Consider the following 21,774-nt stretch of genomic DNA (forward strand, 5'->3'; position numbering starts at 1 on the left):
AAGGGGAGCTGATTGACGATGCGATGCACACGACGCAAAACTGCCACTCGGATACGGACCTGGTAGATAGTCATAGTGTGGCTGCTTGAGCTCTACTTCATTGAAAAGTTTTTAACACGAACTACTGCATTGTACGGAAAACTTTCGGGAAATGGAAGATCGAGCAGAAGTGATTGCGTTTGTTTCTGCAGAGGTCGTAGTCCAAGACTGAGCAATCTGCTCTTCTGCATGTCTTGTGAAGGTCATGCATTTTCTTGCTAGCCTGCTACACACTCAATGTAGGCTTCTCGACATCAGCCTCTTCAATGCGCTTGTGCATACAATACCTCTCCCTCTTCTCTTGTCTGCGCATGATCGTTCCTCGACAATACTCCACTTATCCGCCGTTGACTGACACTGATCATGTACTGATGCTCAGCTCGGCGCTCAAGTCCACACCGTGTCCATGTCCTCGTCTTCATAATCGGCGTCGGCATCGCTGCCGAGAGAATCGACATCGTCTTCTCCATCGATCATGTCCTGGTCTGCAGCAGCAGACTTTCCCTGTACAGCTCCTCCACAATCTTGATCGCCCTTGCGCACATCCTCTTTCTGACCGTCATCGCCGAAACCCGAGTCCTGCGTTGCCTTAGTATGCTTTGCAGCGACATCATCCTTCTTGCTGACCACACCTGTGTGCTGTTCAACACTGGCATGTGGCTTCAGGATGTCATCGATGGACATGGCCTTCTTCACCTCAGGCTCCATCACCTCGGCTCGTCGCTGGTCAGCCTCTTCCTCAGCCTTGACCTGCTGGCCGCGCAGGAGGCGGCAGACGTTGTTGATAGTACGTGCATCACGAGCTTCACGGCCCAACAGACCAAAGCGCTCGTTGAATTGGTCCGCAATGTCCTTGAAGAGATGCGGAGCTGCACCAGGATCCAGCTTGGCGTTCTCCAGTAACCAAGTGCGCTGCTCGGTAGTGCACGTCTTGTGCATCTCCCGAAGTTTTGGCCACTGGCGGCGATTCATGATCTGGTTACGCCACTTGTTGAGCTTCACTATGCTGGCAGCATCGGACCAGTCGAACTCATCGCCTGCGGGCTGATATGGGTTCCAGCGGGTGTCGAAGACGCGGAGCTTGTGAGACTGATGCGGCTTGTGCTGCTGCGCAGGAGAGCGATCGAGGGTGATGATGGTGCCGTGGATGTTGGCAGTCATGTAGTGTGCCTCACCAATCAATCCGCGCTGGTCGTTGGGAGAGCCGGGCTTGCCACCGTTCATTGGGTCGTGGCGGAGCATCGAGCGCTCGTCATAGCCATAGTCGTGATCCGGTGAAGGCAATTCGTCGGCGAGAGAAGCGTCGTCTGCGGAGGGGGACTCTGCTCGAGTCTTGATGACATCTGCACCAGGAGGATAATCGGCTTGCGCTGCAACTTCCCACACGAGCGTGATGCTCTGGGTTGGATCGCTTTCGCTTGGGATTCGACCCTTGTTGATTTGGAATTGGAATTGCAGACGCAGAGTGAAGATTGTCGCGGCATCGGGAAACGGATTGCCAGCCATGTTGAACTCTTCTGCATTCCCAAACAGCTGGGCCGCCTTCTCTCGAGCAGCCTCCTCGGCGAACTTCCAGACACCTTGTCCTGGCGGCTGCTGGGATGGATTCCAGTGCCAGAGATTCTGGATTGGTGGTCCTTCATGCACTTCCGCTTGGTTGTGCACCTCAGCCTCATTGTGGAGACGCCAAATGACTGCCGGCGACTCCGTGCGTGACATGCCTTTGCGATAAAAGCCGCGCAGACGAGCAGCCGCCATCTCAGCCGGGTCGAAGATGTCGAGAACCTTGGCTCGCTCCGAGTCCACTTCTGCTTGCAGCCAGTCCCAGTATCCATCTCCTTCTGGCGTCACATTTGGGTTGACTCGCATACCGTGCTCATCGCGCTCAGCAGCCTCTATGAGTTCTTGGCGGCGCTGAGGATCCGATCGTGTGAGCTGGATGTGGCGAGGATTGGCGGGCTCTTCAATGATGTACGACGACTTGAAATCGCTGCTGATCCAAGTAACATCGTCGGCTTTGAGCTGCGCTGATAGCGCTGGCGGCAGATCGATGACAACGTAGCCGTCAGAAACGACGTCGACCAGATAGCCCGACTTGAGCAGGTTTGTCACAGGAAAGTTGCGTGCCAACTTCAGCTGATCTTCCTCGCTCATGTTGAGCTTGAAAGCATTTGGCGCGCCGTTTGCGATGGGTCGCATTGGAGTTGTTGGGTATCGGACCTCGAGGTATTGCGGATGAGGGGTGTGCTGGATGCCGAGTTGGACCTGCTCACGGTTCGTGACGGAAATGTCGCGGTGGTCTTTGGTCAGGAACCAGCTTGGGAGTCCACTGTCGTACAGGTACATCGAGTAGAAGTCCGCGGAGTACGGTGGAGGGCCATGCTCTTCTTCCTGGCGTGTGTGGCGCGCCCATATTCCATCTTCATCACGAATTGCCACAAGGTCGGGCGGAGAGAGGAGGATCACAGTGCGCGCTTTCTGCTCGCCCACAAGATGGTGCTCGAACTCGTATCCTTCTGGGAAGCGCTGGTACTGCGCAAGCACAATTCTGCGCGAGCAAGCCTCATTAAGCAGTGCTCGCTGCGCTGGTTGATCTCTGCTCGCTGGTAGGATGGTCAGTGGCTAGGATGGGCAGGCTGCTGTCAGAGTTACTTACCTTTGTTACCATCGCCGAGCTGACCGTAGGTTAAATGGATAGGATCTGCCTCGATATCTGAAAGGTGGTCCGCCATACTTGCTCGATGCTGCTTTGATGTGTCAGTCGAGTCCCGACTTGTCGTCTGATGCTGCCAATCGTCCCAAGCTTGGTGCTTTTCGGGTTCCGAAGATACTTACTCCAAGATGCGATGTGTGCGCCTGATTGCGCAACCGACGATAGAGGATGTGTTGACTTGATTCGACTCGGTGAGAACGAAGTCGGTGTTGTCGAATTCGTGAAGTTGTAGGGAAGTGTGCATCTGGAGACGACACAGGATTTCGACTCTGTGTATACCTATATTCGCAAGCCTGCGGGATTGGCCGTCACCGTGCGTCAAGTGAAGCAGCGTTTGCTCGATTGCCAACCTGCCAAGACACGTATCGCATTGTGACTTGCTTGTCGTCAACAAAGACGTGGTTGAGGCGGGCAAGCCCTTTTCTGCTGAAGACATCTCCATTCTGCGCAAACGGTATGCGTAGTTACTTGCTTCGAGGTCTTGACCCATTGTCCGGCGGCATCTGGGTTTGCGAGCTCCAGTTCCGACGCAAAGCTGGAAAACAAGGAACATTGCGCGAGCAAACGTTCTTCGACTTGATTCATGTCCAGTGGCGCAAGATCAGGCGTTGCAGTATACCTTCTCACCCAAAACCGAGCGGATGATTGTCGTGCATCAGTCGTTGGCGGGGCTCTCTGTTTTGACTTCGATTGTCGAAGGCGGAATGCTGTCGATGAGCATGCAGGAACCGTTCAGCCTTCCACAAAATCCTTGCTGCTCTTCCTGCGTCGTGTCTTCGATTTGACAGTGTCGTAGCGCTCCAGTCGACCATTCTCGGTGCCGCTCTCGAACACATCATTCTTGACCAATGGCCACGCTTTGCACACATCGATCTGTTCGCGAGGATACATGATCTCAAGCAAGCAGTAGATCAGGTAGTCCACCACGACTACGATCACGAAAAGCTTGCCAGCCCAGACACCACAACCAAAGTATCGCTTCAGTCTGTCCATCAAAGCGAAGGATGGATTCTGCACTGGCTGGCCATACTGCGTCCACTCCTCGTCGTAGTAGCCTTCGTTATCTTTGGCGGGTGGTGTACCTGTGATGAGATCGTAGACCCGCTCAGTACGTCGTGCGATGTCTGACCAAGAGTACATGTTTTTGACTAAGTCGTGGAACTTGTCTCTGCGAACATTGCGGCCGGTCAGGATGCCGACAGCTTCTGTCACACCGCGCACGACATCTTCTACCTCCGGAAGAACGAAGACGGTCATGTTGCCGGGTAGCACTTCCGGAACTCCACCGACTCGTGTAGCAACGACCATCAAACCACAGCTTGCGGCCTCGACCAGGACTGTTCCGAAAGCCTCGGTGAGGGATGTGGAAAGAAGAAGATGCCCTCGTACCATCACATCGCGGACTTCTTCGTGCCTTATGCTTCCCAGCAGAACGACTCTAGGCTGCCCAGTCGGCGTATATACGAGCTGCTGCGGAAGTGAGTCCAACGTCTGCTCGAGGTCAATCGCTTTCGGACCACTACCTGCGATGATGAACCTTAAATTCGGGTGCAGCTGAAGAAGGAGCGGTAGTGCTGAGATCAGCAGATCAGTGCCCTTGTTGTAAAACAATCTGGAGATGACGATGATCGTGATTGGGTCTCCGGGACCTGTCGGCTGGCTTGGATCGGGAGGGCGAGGTAGCAGAGCTCCTTTGTCGCTTTGCGAATCGAATGCCTTAGCTTCGTGAGGCTGAAACGGTCGGAAGTTGCTCGGGACAACGGCGTTGGGGATGACTGATACTGCCAATGGATTGAGGGACGCTCGAAGCGTGGTGTTCTCTTTGCAGGTGTGGCTGACGCAGATAACGTGATCTACGTCGCTGAGACTGAATTTCAGCAGCTTGTTGGCGATGATGCTGGAGGCATCACTGAAGCCGAAAAGGCTGTGATCGGTGAAGACCGTATGCAGACTCATGGTTCGGGCATGCAGGATTCCCTCGTGACAGAGATTGCTGAGTGATGCATGGCCGTGCACGATCTGGATATTCTCCCGGATGAAGATCTGGCGCAGGATTGGGAAGGAAGAGAAGACGGTCGGGAAGGTCGTCGATCGGTACACCACCCAGTGAGGGAGGGAGTACACCTTCAGTCGGTTCGTCAGGTATCGGACTCCACATCTATTCGGGTGCGGTTCTCCGTAGGCATGGGTGATTATCACGACTGAATGGCCACGATCGATGAGTTTCTGTCAGGAGTAAGTATCAGTAAGGAAACGAATGTAGTCTATAGCTCGGCCGAAATGCTCACGCTGGATAATTGGTAGATGTGACTTTCAACGCCTCCTGGTTGCGGAAAGAAGAAGTCCGACACCATGCTGTCATTGTTAGCGATAGTCCAGATCATTCGCGATCGCCGCCTGGAACGAACGGCGACAGGCGGAGAACGTACGCGATGTTGTAAGGCATCTTTGCGGCCAGACACGCTCCTCGCGCGTGGAGTTTCGGATGTCAACGACGATTGGAATCATCAGTCGATAAGTAGAACGAGTTCTGTTGGTACGATCATGATTGCGGCGACATGCGATCATCTGCAGAGTATGTGGAGTGTCTCAGCAGCATATGAACTGGCCCCATCTCCTTGCAGTCCGAAGTGAAGTCGGAAATCGGCTCCACTTTTCTATTGGCAGCAAACGGTGGACTAGATCGCAGACTGTCTCGAATGTCGCGTGAAGACGCGACTCAATTTTAGGCCGCATCAAACGACATAACTTGTGATAGAAGGAGGCCTTGAACACCCATAATCGACACCGACACAACCACAAACATGTCAGAAGCAACACCAAGAATCACAGCGCCGTACCTGGGCGAGTTCTCCCACCGCACAGTGCGAGTCGTCGGAAAGGTCTCACAACTGCGAGGCATGGAGGCGACCATCGACTCAGGCGGAGACATTATTGTGCATCTGAACATGGTGAGACCAGAGCAGTGTTGTTTGTCGCGATACACGAGCTGAAAGATGTCAAAGGACTCACATCTTCACGTTGGCAACACCTTTGAGTTCATCGGCAAAGTTGGACAGGATCTCAGTCTCAAAGTCATGGCGAGCACGGATATGGGCCCGAACGTCGGTATGTGGCATCCTCGTGTTGCTGGCAAATAGTGAGCTTTCGACTGACCGAGAACGTAGACTTCAGCGCATACGAGGCGTTGGTGGACGCCACGCATCGGTACTCGGAGATCTTCTACGACAAGAACTAGATGCCCTGGACGGAGCATGTCTAGTCGGTGAAGCCATTACGCGACACTGACCTAGAATGCGTGGAGGGATGCCAGTGAATTTGGAGAATGATGCGATGAACGAACCACAACGAGAAAAGGAAGTCTCGACCAACATTCCGGTCAATGCCAGGCATCAAGCCATGGTGACACGGATTCGAGGAACACAAGTATCGTCAAGATATCCGCCAGTTCCAAATAATGCCCAAACAAATCTTTGCGACATGCCAACGCCCAGACGCTCTCGCTGAACCCCAATTTCAATACCAGACCACCTTTCGATCAAGCTGCACCAACCACAGCACTCGCAGGCTGCATTCCATCCACAATCGCCGCACTCGTGCTCTTCACGTCCGGCATGCCATCACCCGCAGCCTGGCCCTTCGCAGCTGCGAACTGATCGCTCCGCACAAAGCTTGCCGAAGCATTGTAGTACTCGTCCAGGATCGGGTGAATGAGCACATTCTGATTGTGAATCGTGAGCACACTGTTCGTCGGAACCGTGACCCAGTTATCCCGCTCGAATGTCAGCGGCTCCGAGGCCACGAGCACAATGTCCGCGCCTTTATCCCTCCGCTCCATCTTGTATTCGCCCTTGCCAATCTTTCCTCGCCCGGTCTGTGGTGTTGCAGATGGCTGCTCTGCCCAGTTCGTGCCAGAGGAAAAGAACAGACTCGCCGCCTCGTCCGTCTTCGACGACACATATCTTGTGCACACCACGCTCTTGCCATCCGTAATCGCAAAGTTCAGCAAGCTCCTCACATCCCCTTCCTCCCTCACGCTCGCCGGCAACGACCTAATATATCCATTGATCCTCTCAATCGTCTTCAACATCGCCTTCCTCAACACGGTATGCCCGAATCCATCCCTCTGCTTCACCGCATCGTCAGCATCCACGCCCGCCTTCTCCAATGAGTCCAAGAACAGAGCAAACGCCCACTCGCTGTCCGTCGCGCCCTGCACGCATTCAAACCATCGGTCGTTCACATCCGATACCAACTTCCTCTTGACGCCCAGTTTCCAACCTCCAATACCGCCATTGTGCATCCACATCAACGCTCCGCGTGCGAATGGGTGGCAGTTGCTGTCACTCAAAGCGCCCTCCGTGCTGGCCCGGACATGTGCGAAGATGAGCGGACTGACAGTCTTGCTGGCGAGACGTTCGAGGTTGCGACAGTTCCAGGCGGGGATGGTAGAGGTGAAGATGCACGGTTCGGGACCCAAGTCGAGGAGAGCTTGACGCGAGGCTGCGGGCCTCTCGGTGAAGATGTCGGTCGTGCCATTGCTTAGACTGGAACGTCGACGAGTGGGGAGGACGCCTGTGGTGGTGTAGTAACCCACGCCGAAGCCGTCGCCATTATGCGGCCGGGTGTGGTCGATGCGGAGGCGGGAGTCGTAGGACTGGGTGAGGATGCTGTGGGTGGGAGAGGTGATGAGGTGGGAGAGGAGGATGGGCGATTGTCCGGAGTAGATAAGGAAGCGGCACATGGCGGGCTTCGCGCGCGGGGAGGACGAGGACGGAGGTATTTATATGTAAAGTCGAGATACGGGCGGTGAGGGGTTTCTTCGGTTCTGTTCCCCTCAAAAAGACGTGCTTTCCCCTCTTTTCGACTCCACTCGATGTACCTGGATGGACACCGGTAGATGGTGGACGATATCAAAGTCTAAATTCCCCGGAGTGAGGAGTCGTGAGGGGAAGACGCAATCTGGACCGAAGATTGCGGCGGCTCGGTGGTCGCTGCGTGGCATGCACGTGAAGATCGGGTTCCCAGAGTGTCGGGTCCCAGTCCAACGATGCAGTTCAGATAAGGTTGTCGTGGATCGTGTGAAGTTGTTGGAAGGTCGATAAGCTATCTTGAGTGGAGTGGAGGCATACCGTCCACGGTTGCATGGGTCACGTGGCGTGGGTATAAACATCTCGGCTTTCATTGCAGACCTGTGCGTTCATTTGACATGTAGAACTTCTCAACGACTGTCACAGCCCTCGAGAAGAAGCGTTCACTTCAGTTATGGAATTCCTCAGCCATTCCATCGCTCGAAACGAGACCCATGCCTCATCGACTGCATCGCATCTTCAGCCATTGATTGATTTTTTGGAAGACTGTTCTCACAAGCTCATTCCACAAAGTAGATCCTCCACCGCCTCTCACTTCGAGCCTTCTCATTTTGGTATATTTTTTCGTCAACATTCAAGACCCTCGTCAGTATTCACAGATAGCCAAACTTTTCGCTGTCGTCAAGCTGAAGCGATCGATTGTACAATAGGTACCAGAAATTTGACAAGACATTCGGGAAAACGAGTATCGTCAAACGTGTAAAAGGTCGTAACAGTCGTCCAGTCCTTTCAAGCCTGCGTGCAGGAAGCTTCAGCGCGGCGGTCCATATGGGTGGCCTCGACTTCGAGGGCTTTTGCCATGACGTGGGTGACTGATGCGTTGTTAGCTGCCGCTTGCATTTCAAGAAGAACAGAATCACTCACTCGGCCAGATGACAGCCTTTTCCAACATCATGGCCGTCACTCTCAAAATTTTGCTCCCGACTCCACTCGAAGACAAATCGATGTTACTCTGAGCAGAGGCAATGGCAGCTGCACCAGGATTGAAGTTGCCAATGTCCATCGCCAGCAGGTTCTCCTGCTGCATGCGCTTGTCCTCGAGGTTCGTGCAGATCTGCTCGATCTTGCGCAAGAGCTCTGCATCTTCCGTCTCGAGCAGCATGATGGCTGGGACTTGCGTGTAGTCGATCTGATCTCGGCCAAGCACGCCAAGGTAGCGGCCTACTCGCTCCTGAACGGTAACGCACCACTCCGCGAGAACTTGGACACAGTCAAGGAAGCAAATAGCGGACTGGATCGGTAGCTCGTGAGCGGTCGGGTCGGCGTATGTGAGGTTGAATGTGCATGCGATGGTGAGGGAGTCCACAGCGTAGAAGGCAGCCTTCCGCAGATGACGCTCTCGGCGTGAAGATGCCTGATCTGAGACTTGTGCCTGGGACGCTCTGCGTTGCGCCACTTGGTGGTCGGGAGAGCCTGCACCGTTCTGCCCTGCTTGCCCGTTGATACCCTTTGGACTGCCAGCAGAGATCATTTGGCTGCCGTTGGCCAATTCTTCCGCCATGGCATCAAAGTCTCTCCTCCAGAATGCTTCCGCGGTTCGTCCCATGTCAACGTATAGTCGCACAAAGGCCAGGTCGAGCAGCGGAATACTGTCGGCGGAGAGGGGTCCCAGTCCGAACGGATTCGGTCTCTCCAGCTTGTGGCGCTCGTTGGCCTTCCAGGCAGCTTGCCATGCATTCAGAGCAGGCTCAATGTAGGCGACCATTGATTCAGTCTCCTGCATCGTCCACTCTCGGCGCCGACTCCTCGTTTCCCAGATGTAGTTGTGAAGGGCATTGATCAAGACTAGACAGCCGAATGTGCTAGGCTTCATCTCAGTCTCTGCAGAAGTGTCGCGGTTCTGCACGCTTCCAAATGGACTGGGAGTGAAATTGTTTCCTTGCCGTTGGTGTGCGCTTAATAGCGTGCTGAGTGCAGATGCAAATGGGATTGCGTTGGCTTCAACGGCAGCCATCCCGCCCAAATTCTGCCACGCATCGGCGGTGGGAGCTGCATAAAGTTCTTCTTCGCACGGGAGATCTAGGAGAATCTCCGAATTCATGATCGTGGGCGTCTGGTTGTAGGCAGTTGTGAGAAGGCTGGAAAGTGTGAAGATGGCAAAAAGACAGCGCTTCCTCTCCTCTCCAAGCTTCCACTTAATCCATTGACTGTGCAAGTCTTCCTCGGGCCCAGCTTCACCCATGTCAACGTCGCCTCCATTTTGGTTTTTGTGTTCGCCGGAGGATGGGGTCATTGGCGGATGCGCAAGGTTAGCGGCTCTCGCAAGACTGACTAGCGCGGCAATGTGGTTGCTGGCGATATCTGCTGCCAGTCGGTCGCCACAGTGGTGGCCGTAGATCACAGTGAGCAACATAGCTTGCACCAGCCAAAGCGGTGTCTCGGCACTGGCACCCCCATTCGAACCGTTCATCGCCTTTGACATATCCGCTTTGCGCCTCTCCTCAAGATACAATTGAATCATCTTCTTCGCAGATTCAAAAAGCCCTTTCGAAGCCGGATGATCATACTCGTAGAGAGCTCCAATCGCAGCCATACCCAGAATCAAACATCTGGCACCACCTGTGTTCCCGTTTCCATTTGGACCATTTGACGGTGGCGTGCCGCGAGATCCTGTAACAGATTCGATCGAGTCAAACGACAGGGTTGGAATGTGTGTGATTGGAAGATGTGGATGGGCGTATTGCATGAAAGCGTCAATGTATCGTCGAATGTCCGTGGTCTCCGGAAGTGAGGGCCCTTGGCTCTGCATTGCGCCTCGGACTGGACCAGGAGAAAGTGGACTGCTGATAGTCGGCTGTGAATATTTTCGCGCATTGTGGCCGCCGAATACCGATGGCTGATTGAGACTGCTTAGGAGTGCCTGGCGGGTAGAGTCTGTGATGGAGTCGGTCGACATTGATGTCACAGAGCTATGCCGTGCACTGCCGGTGATTGAGGAGGAGGCTATGCTTGGGCTATTGGAGCTGAGATTGGACAGTGGGTTGCCAAAGAAGTTGGCCGAGTGCCCCGGGGTCCCATCAGTGTTCGACTTTGGTCGACTTTGCGGCGATGACTGCTGCTGTATTGACTTCTGCTGGAGCATAGCTCCGTGAAAGTACGCTTCTCCGGTTGGTGTGGGATCGTGCAAGCTTGAAGGAGAGAGCGTGCCGTTCGACATCTCCAGATTGTTGATCCCCGACCCGAGCGCATCAAGCTGAAATTGGCTCATCGACATGGCTCGGTGGATATGCAAGTCTGACTGAGGCCATTGGAAGCTATTTGAGACCGGCATCGATGGAACGCTGTGGGTCATGTTATCTGGGAAATCGGCAGGACTGTCACCGCTGCTCATCCGCGAAGGTGAAGACTCTTCGATGGCCTGCTCGTTGTCGACGCCTGTCGGCATCTGCATATTCCAATTGCGCATCCAACCAAAGTCATCTTCTACCGGCACTTGCTGGTTGGTGCTGGGATCGAAGCCAAAAGGAATGTTGGAAGAGGGAACGGAGCCGGCTTCGCCAAAGTGGAGTGCCGCAGGATTAATAGTAGTGTGAGGGGTGAACAGCTGCTCGATATCGAAGCCACCGAATGCCGCACCTGGCGGAGCTGTACGCAATGAATTTGTAAGATCCAATTGGTCGATATGAGTGTCCAGTTTCGGTAGTCCATGCACGCTGCCAAGTCCAAGACCGGAGTTCAAGTTGTAGTTGAAGTTCGCTCCGCCGTGAACGCCATTCATGCCGAGAGGATTCCCGAGCCCAAGACCAAGCGGATTCATGCGGTTGACATTTGCATTGGACCCGTCAAGCAGCCCAATGGTAGACATATCGATATGCGAGATTGTGTTCCGTCTTGAATGTGTAGCAGCAGCCCCACCAACATTGCCATTGACCATGGAGTTCTTCCGCACCTTGCTGCCGGGAGCACCGGCGACACTCTCACGTCGACCATTCCGTGGTCGCGTGGGCTGGCCCGTCAAATGCAGCTTTTGTTGATGGCGCAGGAGCAAATCTCTCCGCGCAAAACATCGTGTGCATTCTGGACATTCAAATGGCTTCTCTTTCGTGTGTGATCGCTCGTGGCGTTTCAGGTGCTCAAGCCTGGCAAATGACCTGCCGCAGGTTGTGCAGCCATGCGGTCGCGGTTTGTCGGTCTTCGGTGGTGGGAATTGGCCATTCGTAGCCGCTGATGCAGAAGTCGCTTTGCCGTTTGGCTGTGCGGTTGCTATCGGTCACAGCATTCAGCCATGCTCGAATCCTATCCTGCATTCGCTTCCATACATACCGTTCGTCACATCGAGACTACCATTCACGATAGAGCCCGGTGATTCGGACTCGGGCTCATGTTTGAGTAATGTGTCCGCTTGCATGCTCTGTGAGTGTGGAGAGGCCGGCTGAAATCGATTGTCACAGCCGAATGCTGGAGAACGTGGAGAACCCGGAAAGAACGTCGTAGAGAAGTGGCCAGAAAAGCGCGCGAGACGACAAGTTCAATAAACAGAGAAATTCGGCCAGGAGAAGGAGAGAAACAGTAAAGAGTCGACCAGGCAGAGGCACCGTCCGGTCAGGTGCGGTGGTGGGTACAGGATCGGCAGACCACAGCGAGGGCTCACCAAGCGAATCCGGGGTAGGAGGCGGCGGGATCCGTTCGAGGCGGGATTTCGTTGTCGGCGAGCGGAAACAGAGGGTATCGGCGGCGGTGGTGGTCGCAAACCGAATGTGTACGTCGAAGTGGCAAGATCGGAATGTCTTTACACGGAAACAATGGAAAGCCGGAACCAGGAGCAGGAAGGTGTCGAAAGACTGGGATGCTCTGCGGTGGACCCTCGCTCGATGTTCGTCGAGAAGGCTAACGAAAAGTGTAAGTGAGTAGCGTGGACGAGGCTAAGCGCAGAAGCTAGGTTTCGTCAGCTGGCATTCGAACACCTGGGCTAGCGAGATAGACTTCGTCTCGACCCACCTTTGGGCCGTGCGAGCATTCATGTGCGTACCACTACCCGCAGTGCTGTGGTCTGGGGCAGGGGCAGGGCAGCCACTCGTGTGCGTGCGGGTTCCTCGTGAGTCTGGGAAGCTTGGGAGCGCTGTTCTGGCCGGGTCGGGATGGCCACGCTAGGATAGTCTAGACGGTCGAGTGAATGAGCCGTCGGATCGAGCGGCTACCGTCCACTGTGATTGCTCGACTCGTTGGAGCCGTATACCTGCAGAAACGAGGGATGACAATGGCAACGAAAATCTTTGTGCGTCTGGGTTTCAGAGTCGCACAAAACGCGTGCTGGAATACTGGCCATGGGCGAGGTCGGGTATAGACGAGGTCGTCGAGCTCACCGACTAGGGACCCCAGTCGACGTATGGTTGGGGCGCGCGAAATGCGGGTTAGTGATTTAGTGAAAACCTGGGGTTAAGAGAGTAATACCTTGGCGTTCTCGGCATTTGCGCTTTTTCACAATTGTCCAATCATGTTCGCCATATTCCACGGCAAAGCATAAGCGGACTGTACGAGATGAGCATGGACGCGATGTGGCAAGCATTGCAAGCCCACAAGAGTTGCGGCATTCCTCGTCGAGCGGCATCGTCTCTCGGAGAGAGGTCCCGTCCCTGCGTACGCCGATTGTGAGCCGGATTACTGTACAGCATCAACATGCAACGGCGGCGCAACAGGGTTCCACTTGCAATGGGCGCTCCAAGCTCAGATTAGAAGGTCCTGCCTCATCAGCATCGTTGTGAGCTAGCGGTCTTGTGCCTGTATGCACGCCGTAATCACAGACGACAGCGTCCGCCGATATCTGCTGCCGTCTGCGTGTGCACTACCGTGTGCATCCTCTATGATATCAGCGGGATGACATGTCCCAGCGCTCTTTTCGCTGGGGAGAAGACTGGGCATCGAGACGAGGCGCTCGCTCGCAGGATGACTGTGGAGCGTTGAAGCTGTCCACGTCCCGTTCCCTGTACAATTACGGCCCATGCCCATGTTGACCAGCAGCATTATTATTATGCAGCCCGCACGCTACTGGTCCTTCACAGCAACAGCGGCTCCCACGCAACCTGCACAACAGCATTGCCACAAAGTCAAGCGTGGGCCCCTCTGGGCTCCAAGTGTGAAACATGCCAACCTTCGGCGAGAACCACCGTTGGCATGCACAGTTCGGACAACAGTAACCATGCTCGTCAGACATTGTGGGTTCTCCACCAACGTGAGGGACCACTGTGTGGATGCAGCTCTGCATGAACTTTTGACTTGCGGCAAAAAGATGGGTGCGTGGCGGTCCCATCAGTTTTCATCGGTCTAGTAAGGTACCGAGTTCGCATTGCTCGGCTGCGCCGCCGATCGGCTTCTAGAGAAACGTCAGCGAGTCAGCGACGAGCTCGACCGCTGCAAACAAGGATGTCACCAGCGCGGTGGGTCAGCGTGGTAGCGGAACCGTCCCTCGAGCTGTCCCGGCTCCGTGCGCACCGAAACCACGCGCGCTGCGATCTCTGTGTCCCATGGTTTCGTCGCCAAATGTCTCGAGGTCGTTTCCACGACGTCAGGGCGTGGCATCCTTCCGTCGGAACCACAGCCAACTTGTATGCATGCATCTCCGGCAGACAAACACATCAAGTCAGGCCGGCGGCCGGATGTGCTTGATCGTCCCAGCAAGGGTCCATAGGATAAAGTGCAGACGGACTGAAGGCTCCACGGAGGTTGGAGCAGGGCTCGGAAGGCCGATCCCAGACGCCAAGCAGAGCATCGAGAATCTGGTGATCCAGTGCTGTGCGACGATTCTGAGCGGCAGACGCAAAAGTAGCGCATGACTTCGATCGGGCATGCCATCACTTGCATGGTTGTCTCCGCCTGTCACAGCTTTTGCATCACCCATGTCGTATTTGCTGCGAGATGGAACGGACGGCAAAAGAGACGGCGAGAGCATCGATGCACGACATAACAATTGCCTCGATTCTCCAGTATCCACTCTCGTTTTCATGCTGACGGGCAGGTGACCTTCTGCGAAGGACAAATCAGGATCATTGATCCAGACAAGGTATATTCGCGGTGCGCGCCAATGACAATGCAGGATTGCCGAGCGCGGTGGCCCAGAGCGGCTCATCATCAGCGGCCGACAGCATGCTAGTCACGCAGGACATACCTCCCGGCTCTGGAGGAACGCGAAAAGGGCCATGCAGGCGGGTATTCGTGCACGCTGACTGGGCCGCCAATCGAGAAGGTGTGCGGTGTCAATGCGTGTGAGGCGTCCACGCGAGCGAGCGGGTTTGCGGCGACGACTTGATGAGCGCCGCTGCCGATCGGGAAGGTCTGCCTGGTTTGGCTTCCCTGCAAAAGACCAAGCAGCTCGCGCAGGACAATCCCAGGAACTATCTGTAGCTTCGTCACTGGGTTCGTCACTGGGCCTCATTCGTTCAGGAATGGCTTCACATGTCCATCGAGTGGCAGGACGAGACACTAATACAACATGAGTCTTAACATGTCGAGCATCAGATCTATTGCAAGCCCTCACAGCCGCGCATTGGTCTCCAAGCCTGAAAGCGGCAGTTGAAAGGACTGGAGAGGGATTCTTGCCTTGAGCATCACTTCGACGATGAGCGCCTGCCGCGCCTCATGTGAGTATGTGATAGGATTGTGGTATTCTGACTGGAAAGTATGGCGGCCGAAGCTTACCTATACAACAAACCACGATATCATGTCCGACCCTGCTACTCGTCGCCATCCGCTACCGTTGTGAGCTCAATGTCCAACATCGATGACACCCAAAGCGTCTGGTAGAAGGTTGTCTACAGTATCATCATTCATGGGCAGCTTGGCCCGCCTCTCAATAGTCCATACATGACCGATCCATGTTGCGGTCCGGTACGATGACGATGGACAACATGACGGACACTCATTCGCCTCGACCGTGGCGAAATGTCACGGCCTTGATGCCGATGCTTGCATCAATGCGACATGCGCGCTGACAGAAACAATTCTCATCTTGAAAATTGCCCCGCCATGCCCCGCCAAAGGATGGGAGCTGCAGCAGACATGGACGCAGCCGCTCGCATCGATGCAGGAAGTCCGCGCGTGGCAGGCCAGCTAGCCAATGGAGTCGCGAAGGAGACCCGCATGCATTTGGTTCGCTTCCATGCATTGCACTCGATCCGCATTCTCTGCTTCCGTCCAAGTGGCAGTCCGAGATGCAATTCGGGGTGCTCTCAAACTAGGGACGATTCAAACTCTAGGTAACTCCGGGCGATGGCAATTTATTCTCCCAGCCGACGTGTATCACAAACTCGAGGCATGATCGAAGACATCTTTCGGCAATGCCGCCGAAGGGCTGATTCTGAGCCTAGATCTGTGACAGTCGCACTGCATATCGGCCTTTCGGCTCAGGCCAAGATCCGCGTCTTGCCGTTATGTGGCCCACATGAAGACTAACGTCCGCATCCGCGTAGCATGCTCATTGCGAATTCTCGCACTTGTGGATGAGACGCCTCAATGTTTCGTTGGGCGAATGGCTTCGCAGACTTTGTGGAGACCACGACCAGGATCCTGCAAGTCGCTTCTGTTGGAATCCGTCTTCCACCCTTCGTCAGCCCACTGGAGTGCGGATGCACGCCGCGCTGGTAGAATGTTCATTCCGTACCAGATCCACCTCTCACTTCTTGCCCTTGTTCTTTTTCTTCTTGCCTCCGCCAGCTCCCGACTGTGGTTTAGAATCGCTCGTGGGAAGCGTTGAGTCTGCTGCTTGCTCGATCGCAGGGACATCCTCCGGAACAGTGTCTTGTGCTGGCAAACCTTTAGCGATGTCCGTCGGCTTGGGAGTATGTGTCGTCTCACCTTCTTCCTTCTCCGGAAGTGCTGCCATGTATCTGCCCACCCGTCCCAGACTCCCAATCAGTCTTCCGACTTCTGCCGCTCTATCCGTCTTGAACTTCAACACCACTCCAGATTCTGGATCGTAGGTCTTTAATGTGAGCGTTGCTCGGGGTACTCGCGGCGCCGCCGGAGCATCTTTATCCTCGCCATCAGTCTCTCTCTTCCTCTTCTTCGTCTTCTGGTACTTCGGGGAATCGAGATTCGGTATGTTGTATTTCGTGGTAATTCGTGTCTGTAAGGCTTCATCAGCGGATCCTAGTTTGTGGTCGCATCGTTGTACGCATCGTTGTACGCACCGTTGTTGGGCGTGCTTGCAGCAGTAACGAAGACTGCCGTTGCCATTCTTCGCTCGAGCTGAGTACAGGCATCCTCTCGAAAAGTCCAGTAACGATCGTCGTCCTGACAAGTTGACAGCGGAGAGAAGTCGCGAATGGGCGATGCTTTCGCCAAGCGGCGCTAGTCCCTTTGAAGCAGTTGTGAGCTTCAAATATTCGAAAGTCGTCGACGGCGTCTCAGCGTCTTCAGCAGCCGACTGTGCCAACGACGGAAGGCGCGACTGCTTCGCCGCGTGAAGCAATTCAGAGACTACTATCATGCACGCCATCCATTGATTCAGCGTATTCAATCTTTGCTCCTGCTACGATGACGCACGACAATGTTCTCGAAGAGAGCCAAGGGGCAATCGATGAGACTGAAGAAGATGAAGAACCATCTGTCGTCCCAATTTTGATGGATCTTACAGGCAGGGCGAAGACTTTGCTCTCCGAACTACAAGCCTTCCAGGAACATCTGCGCAAGCTCAAACAACAACGAGATGTCGAACTTGCACATTTTCGAAGCACTGTGCAGTCGGAGCTGAGCATGCTGGAACGTCTAGCCTCGAAACCGGATGGAGCGCAGACGATACACATAGCCAGATCATCAAATTTACCTTTCCTCGAGACGATCTGGAACATTGCGAAGAAGTCGAAAAATTTGGTGGCTCTGCAAAAGGCCGTATACTTCAACAATCCCTCCAAGTCGCTCTCACAATCCCTGCATCACGTCGATCTCAATGCAGAGGGCAATGGTACAAGACCGGGTCGCAAGAGTGATCGCGCGACTGTAGACACACTGACGGACGGCGGGCTTACTTGGACGAAGGTATCACTGGTTACCAACACTCGTCTGCTGTTCGACTTGGCAAAGCAAGGTTGGCAATCAGATGGATCGGAGGATGATGAGGAAGGATCATTTCCTGTATCCTCGGACGACGACGACGACGTGCCTCTGGTCAAGACAGCTAAGGAGCTTTGTCTTGCTTCGCACTCATATCGTGTCCGCACACGAAAGCCTGTGGTCAACCTGGTGCTACCACGAATCATTCTCGGCGAGACCGACGAGATCGATAAAATAATCGCAAAGTGCCGAGCTGCGGGTGCGACTGTGTTCACTGAAGAAGATCTCGTACCGGCACCAGCAATCACTGATGCTCTGCACAACATGGCCGCCGATCCCATCGACGACTTCAGCTCGACCCTGAACATCGACTGCACAATCTTACTCGCGTTGGTGTCCGAGTTCTCGCACGCCAAAGTCCACAAAGAGCCTTGGTTCCACAAGTCGCTGCAGCGACAAGTCGAGATTGAAGGGAATGAGAATTTGCTGCCGGCTATATTATACCCTGCGCTGGGCGCTCGCAGTCTCGTTTGTACCAGAGAGGCTGCAGTTCGCATGCAAGAGATTGTGGACACAATCGGCACACCATCCGAGAAAGCACGCACGGCCATTCTGATGTCGGACGACGCAGCAAAATCACAAAGCGAACTAGTCGATGAGATGCAGCAATGGTCTTCATACCTAGTGCCGAAAGAGTGGCAACTGCCAATTCGAGTCATCGATCAGGATGAGGATGAGTGTCAGAAAAGCCTGCCTCAGGAGGCGCTCACTGTTTGTCAGAACATGACTGCGATCAATCGATCCGTATTCGCCTATGGCTGGGCCAGTGGGAGGACAACCATTACCAGCAATCGTACTGTGGTCAAGCAGATCGAGAACGATCTGGAGAAGTTCGAAGACGTAGACGGATCTGTCTGGCCAAAGATCTGGCTCTGCGCGACCGCAAGATCACTCGTCGGAAAAGAAAAGACTCGTCGTGACGTGCCCAAAGAGGTCAAATCGGGTGCTTGGCCGTTACCAGATCCCTTGAAGCGTGAGCAGCAACGTCGCAACGGTTTGGATGTCTTGCAGAAGCGAGCAGGCCACGACGTCGAAGATTTACGGCCGAATGGTTATGACTGCGACGATGTGATCGAGGCCAAGCTGGCAGCTGCCCAGGCTCTGAAGAGCCCAGCGTCCTAGAATAACTCTCGCTTCACGACCATCTCGATCCTATTCGGGGGAAGCATATTTGCGATATTGGATATTGACTGCTATAGACTCTAGCGCCGTCACCCTTTGCAGACTGCATTCAAGTCTTCCCACCAAAGACCTCCTCTCTCATGCTTCCGAGAATTGTCTGATAGCGTTCCCTCAAGCCATCGTCCGACATGAACACCTTGACCCTTTCCACAGCTCCCGCGCGTTTGACGTTGCTCGCCTTTGTGATCTCGTTGACGAACCACCGCGCCTCGGAGTGAGTGTACAAAGTCCAAGCATCTCCATCCCTACCTGCTCGAGCAGTACGGCCAACGCGGTGGATGTAGCCCGTCAAAGATCGCGGGACATCGTACTGAATGACGTGCGTGATGGGACGATTGCTGAAGCTGTCAAGACCTCGAGCTGCGCGATCTGTTGACACGACTACTGCGGACTCATCCGCTTTCGCTGTGATGCGAGCTTTGCCGGGCTTCAGCTTGACCAGGGTTGTGATTCGACGTGCCCATGAGGGCTTTATTTCTTTGAGGAGATGCGAAAGGCGGTTAACGGACTCGTTACTGGCGGTAAATATGAGCACCGTAGGAGCCTGAGGTTGCGATGAGTCCTTGCGATGGCGCTGCGAGAGTTTCTGAGACAGCACGGCGTCCATATCGGTCGTCCCTTCATTGGTGTCCTTTGGCTCGTCGGGCTCGTCTGCGCTGGATGCTACAGATGACACGTCGCTCGAAGAATCTGAAGAGATACTGGAGCTGTCATCGGAGTCCGAGCTGGACGAGTCGTCCTCGTCGTCTGAGACAACTCCATCGGTTTTGGGAGCGACAGGCTGTAGAGGCGCATTAGGATCTTCTTTGAAGATCTTCGCACTCAGCAGCTCAACAACTACCAACGGTTTCTCACTTCCGTCTCCGACAGGGACACAGTACTCAATCAGAGTTCTTGGCAGCTCAAAACCGCTTGCGTTCTCCCTGAACCCATCGTCGCGGCCGTCGCCGCGAGCACCGGGTCTTGCTTGAGCATCGATACCTTCTGAACCTCTGACTGCGATCATAGTCGGTCGACGTAGCCTCAATGAAGTCAACTTGGAGATATCTCTCGTCATCGTGGCCGACAGAACCACCTTACGCAGTCTTCTTTCTCTGACATCATCCCACATGCCTTTGGACCGCAGGTATTGCTCTCGGACGTCTTGCTCGTGTATTGACCTTGGCCGTGCCAGCTCAGCATTCAGCGAGTCCAAGAAGCCTTCATACTGATTATCGAGCAGCTTGTCAGCTTCGTCGATGATCAGCCACTGCAAGTATACAAGGTTGAAGCCTGGTGTGCTGCTGATGTGCTCGAGGAGACGACCAGGGGTTGCAACGAGAATGTCGACCGCAGAATCGTACGTCGCCACATGTTGAGTAATGCCGTGTATAGTATCACGCATTCGCTGCTCCTCCTTTGCATCTTCCTTCCCAAGATCTGCAAGGTAAGAGTCAAACTCCTCTGAGTCCGCTTCTGGAGGATTGATCTCGCGTCTACCCAGTTCCGCGATGCGCTGATACTCGACGGGGTCATATTGACTGCCACGCCTGATCAAACGGTCCTGCTCATCTTTGAACTTGCCAGTCCCCGTCGCCATACCAACTTTGAGCCCACAGCCTTTACAGAGACTATCCGCAACGGCTGCTACTTGCACCACCAGCTCGCGGGTAGGGACAACTACAAGTGCACCGAGCCTCCCGCGAGTTGCATTGCGCCGCAGCGCCTCGATCATGGGGAGCAAGTAGGCGATGGTCTTGCCGCTACCAGTGGCAGCACTCACAGCCACGTCAGGTAAAATGCTGTCTGTTCCTGGGAGGAAACGCGCGCCTGCAGAACCGGGAGGCAGGAGCAGAGGTAGGAGTGCTTGTTGAACCGGCAAAGCATCGACAAAACTGAGCTTCGACAGTCGGTCCACAGTGTCGCTCGCCAGCCCAAGAGCCGCAAAGGTGGACTTGCTTTCTGCTGATATGATCGTCGGCTTTGCTAGCCACTCCGGCAAAGCCGATTCCTCATCCACGAAGCCATCTTCGTCCACGCCATCTGCATCGGGCATTTCCAGATCATGCACAACAGGTTGGGCGTTTCCTAGTGACTCCTGAAACTGTTCCGGTTGCGACTTGAGACTTTGAGATCGCTTCGAGGCCTTTTGGAAATTGTCGAGGACCCGAGTGTGCTTTCGCAAGTGATCGTCATCCTCCATATTGGCGTCTGCGATGACTTCTTCGCCGCTTTCAGCTGAGGCGAGGATAGCCTCCAGTTTGTGCCGTCTCTTCTTGGGCTGCAAGGAGGCTATTTCTCGTACGGAATCCGGAATTGCTGTATCCAGTGAACCTAGAGTGGTCTCCGGATCATCCACAGCAGCTTGCGCGACTTCAATCTCCCCGGCATCCTCATTGACTCCATCCTTTTCCTCCTTTTCCTCCTTTTCCTCCTTTTCCTTCCGCCGCTTCTTTCTCTTCACGTCCTTTGAGCCCAAGCCCGAATCTTCCGTCACTGCATTCTCTTCTCTCGTGCTAGTAAGCTCATACTTCTGCTCTGCAAGATCGGGCTCGCCGGCAGCCACCTCTGCTTCCCCAGCGTCCTCGCTCGCTCCAGCTGCAGCTCCGGCTTGTGCTGATGTGTCCGATCCTTTGTGCGTCTTCCGGTACTCCTTTGCCAGTTTATGCCGCTTCTTCATGTTCACAATATGGCTGAAATCGCCCCTGGCTTCTGCCAGAGCATGTTCCCGAGCCTTTGCAGCATCGTTCGGTTTTGCTGCTGTAGCATTTTGGGCCTTTGTTGTTTCAGAAACGCTGTTGTCGACCGTGTCGTCGATTGTCGCCGAAGTAGTATCAAAATCTTGTACCGTAGCCGGATCGATTCCTTTCTTCTTCAACTTCTTCGCTTTCCTCTCTGCGACTTCTTCCTGCGATCGTTCTCGTTTGCGCTTGTGGTCCGGCGTTT

The 21,774-nt window shown here is 54.5% G+C and overlaps 8 protein-coding genes across 8 annotated transcripts; 2 read left to right on the forward strand and 6 right to left on the reverse strand.

Moving 5' to 3' along the window:
• Nucleotides 1-426: 426 nt before the first annotated feature.
• Nucleotides 427-3,123, reverse strand: MYCGRDRAFT_90976 (uncharacterized protein; the record flags this gene model as incomplete). Its single annotated transcript, XM_003855369.1, has 4 exons — nucleotides 427-2,642; nucleotides 2,696-2,752; nucleotides 2,875-2,996; nucleotides 3,065-3,123. 4 exons carry the CDS (start codon nucleotides 3,121-3,123, stop codon nucleotides 427-429), a joined length of 2,454 nt encoding a protein of 817 aa, XP_003855417.1.
• Nucleotides 3,124-3,484: 361 nt separating this feature from the next.
• MYCGRDRAFT_90977 (uncharacterized protein) lies at nucleotides 3,485-5,198 on the reverse strand (the record flags this gene model as incomplete). The annotated part of the gene is made up of 3 exons (XM_003855368.1): nucleotides 3,485-4,978; nucleotides 5,041-5,107; nucleotides 5,182-5,198. The coding sequence occupies 3 exons, from the start codon at nucleotides 5,196-5,198 to the stop codon at nucleotides 3,485-3,487; spliced, it is 1,578 nt and encodes a 525-aa protein (XP_003855416.1).
• A 343-nt stretch (nucleotides 5,199-5,541) lies between these two features.
• Nucleotides 5,542-6,151, forward strand: MYCGRDRAFT_108196 (uncharacterized protein; the record flags this gene model as incomplete). The annotated part of the gene is made up of 3 exons (XM_003855025.1): nucleotides 5,542-5,703; nucleotides 5,758-5,860; nucleotides 5,920-6,151. 3 exons carry the CDS (start codon nucleotides 5,557-5,559, stop codon nucleotides 5,988-5,990), a joined length of 321 nt encoding a protein of 106 aa, XP_003855073.1.
• Nucleotides 6,152-6,290: 139 nt separating this feature from the next.
• MYCGRDRAFT_108197 (uncharacterized protein) lies at nucleotides 6,291-7,750 on the reverse strand (the record flags this gene model as incomplete). Its single annotated transcript, XM_003855367.1, has 1 exon — nucleotides 6,291-7,750. One exon carries the CDS (start codon nucleotides 7,494-7,496, stop codon nucleotides 6,291-6,293), a length of 1,206 nt encoding a protein of 401 aa, XP_003855415.1.
• A 602-nt stretch (nucleotides 7,751-8,352) lies between these two features.
• MYCGRDRAFT_90980 (zinc finger transcription factor) lies at nucleotides 8,353-11,971 on the reverse strand (the record flags this gene model as incomplete). Its single annotated transcript, XM_003855366.1, has 3 exons — nucleotides 8,353-8,435; nucleotides 8,488-11,826; nucleotides 11,887-11,971. 3 exons carry the CDS (start codon nucleotides 11,969-11,971, stop codon nucleotides 8,353-8,355), a joined length of 3,507 nt encoding a protein of 1,168 aa, XP_003855414.1.
• A 4,257-nt stretch (nucleotides 11,972-16,228) lies between these two features.
• On the reverse strand, nucleotides 16,229-16,817 carry MYCGRDRAFT_68749 (uncharacterized protein; the record flags this gene model as incomplete). The annotated part of the gene is made up of 3 exons (XM_003855365.1): nucleotides 16,229-16,368; nucleotides 16,411-16,681; nucleotides 16,746-16,817. The coding sequence occupies 3 exons, from the start codon at nucleotides 16,815-16,817 to the stop codon at nucleotides 16,229-16,231; spliced, it is 483 nt and encodes a 160-aa protein (XP_003855413.1).
• Nucleotides 16,818-16,994: 177 nt separating this feature from the next.
• On the forward strand, nucleotides 16,995-18,789 carry MYCGRDRAFT_68751 (uncharacterized protein; the record flags this gene model as incomplete). The annotated part of the gene is made up of 1 exon (XM_003855026.1): nucleotides 16,995-18,789. One exon carries the CDS (start codon nucleotides 17,092-17,094, stop codon nucleotides 18,787-18,789), a length of 1,698 nt encoding a protein of 565 aa, XP_003855074.1.
• Nucleotides 18,790-18,898: 109 nt separating this feature from the next.
• On the reverse strand, nucleotides 18,899-21,508 carry MYCGRDRAFT_68754 (uncharacterized protein; the record flags this gene model as incomplete). Its single annotated transcript, XM_003855364.1, has 3 exons — nucleotides 18,899-19,423; nucleotides 19,688-20,253; nucleotides 20,389-21,508. The coding sequence occupies 3 exons, from the start codon at nucleotides 21,506-21,508 to the stop codon at nucleotides 18,899-18,901; spliced, it is 2,211 nt and encodes a 736-aa protein (XP_003855412.1).
• Nucleotides 21,509-21,774: the final 266 nt, after the last annotated feature.

This window comes from Zymoseptoria tritici, chromosome 2 (genome assembly GCF_000219625.1).
Source record: "Zymoseptoria tritici IPO323 chromosome 2, whole genome shotgun sequence".
NCBI lineage: Eukaryota > Fungi > Ascomycota > Dothideomycetes > Mycosphaerellales > Mycosphaerellaceae > Zymoseptoria > Zymoseptoria tritici.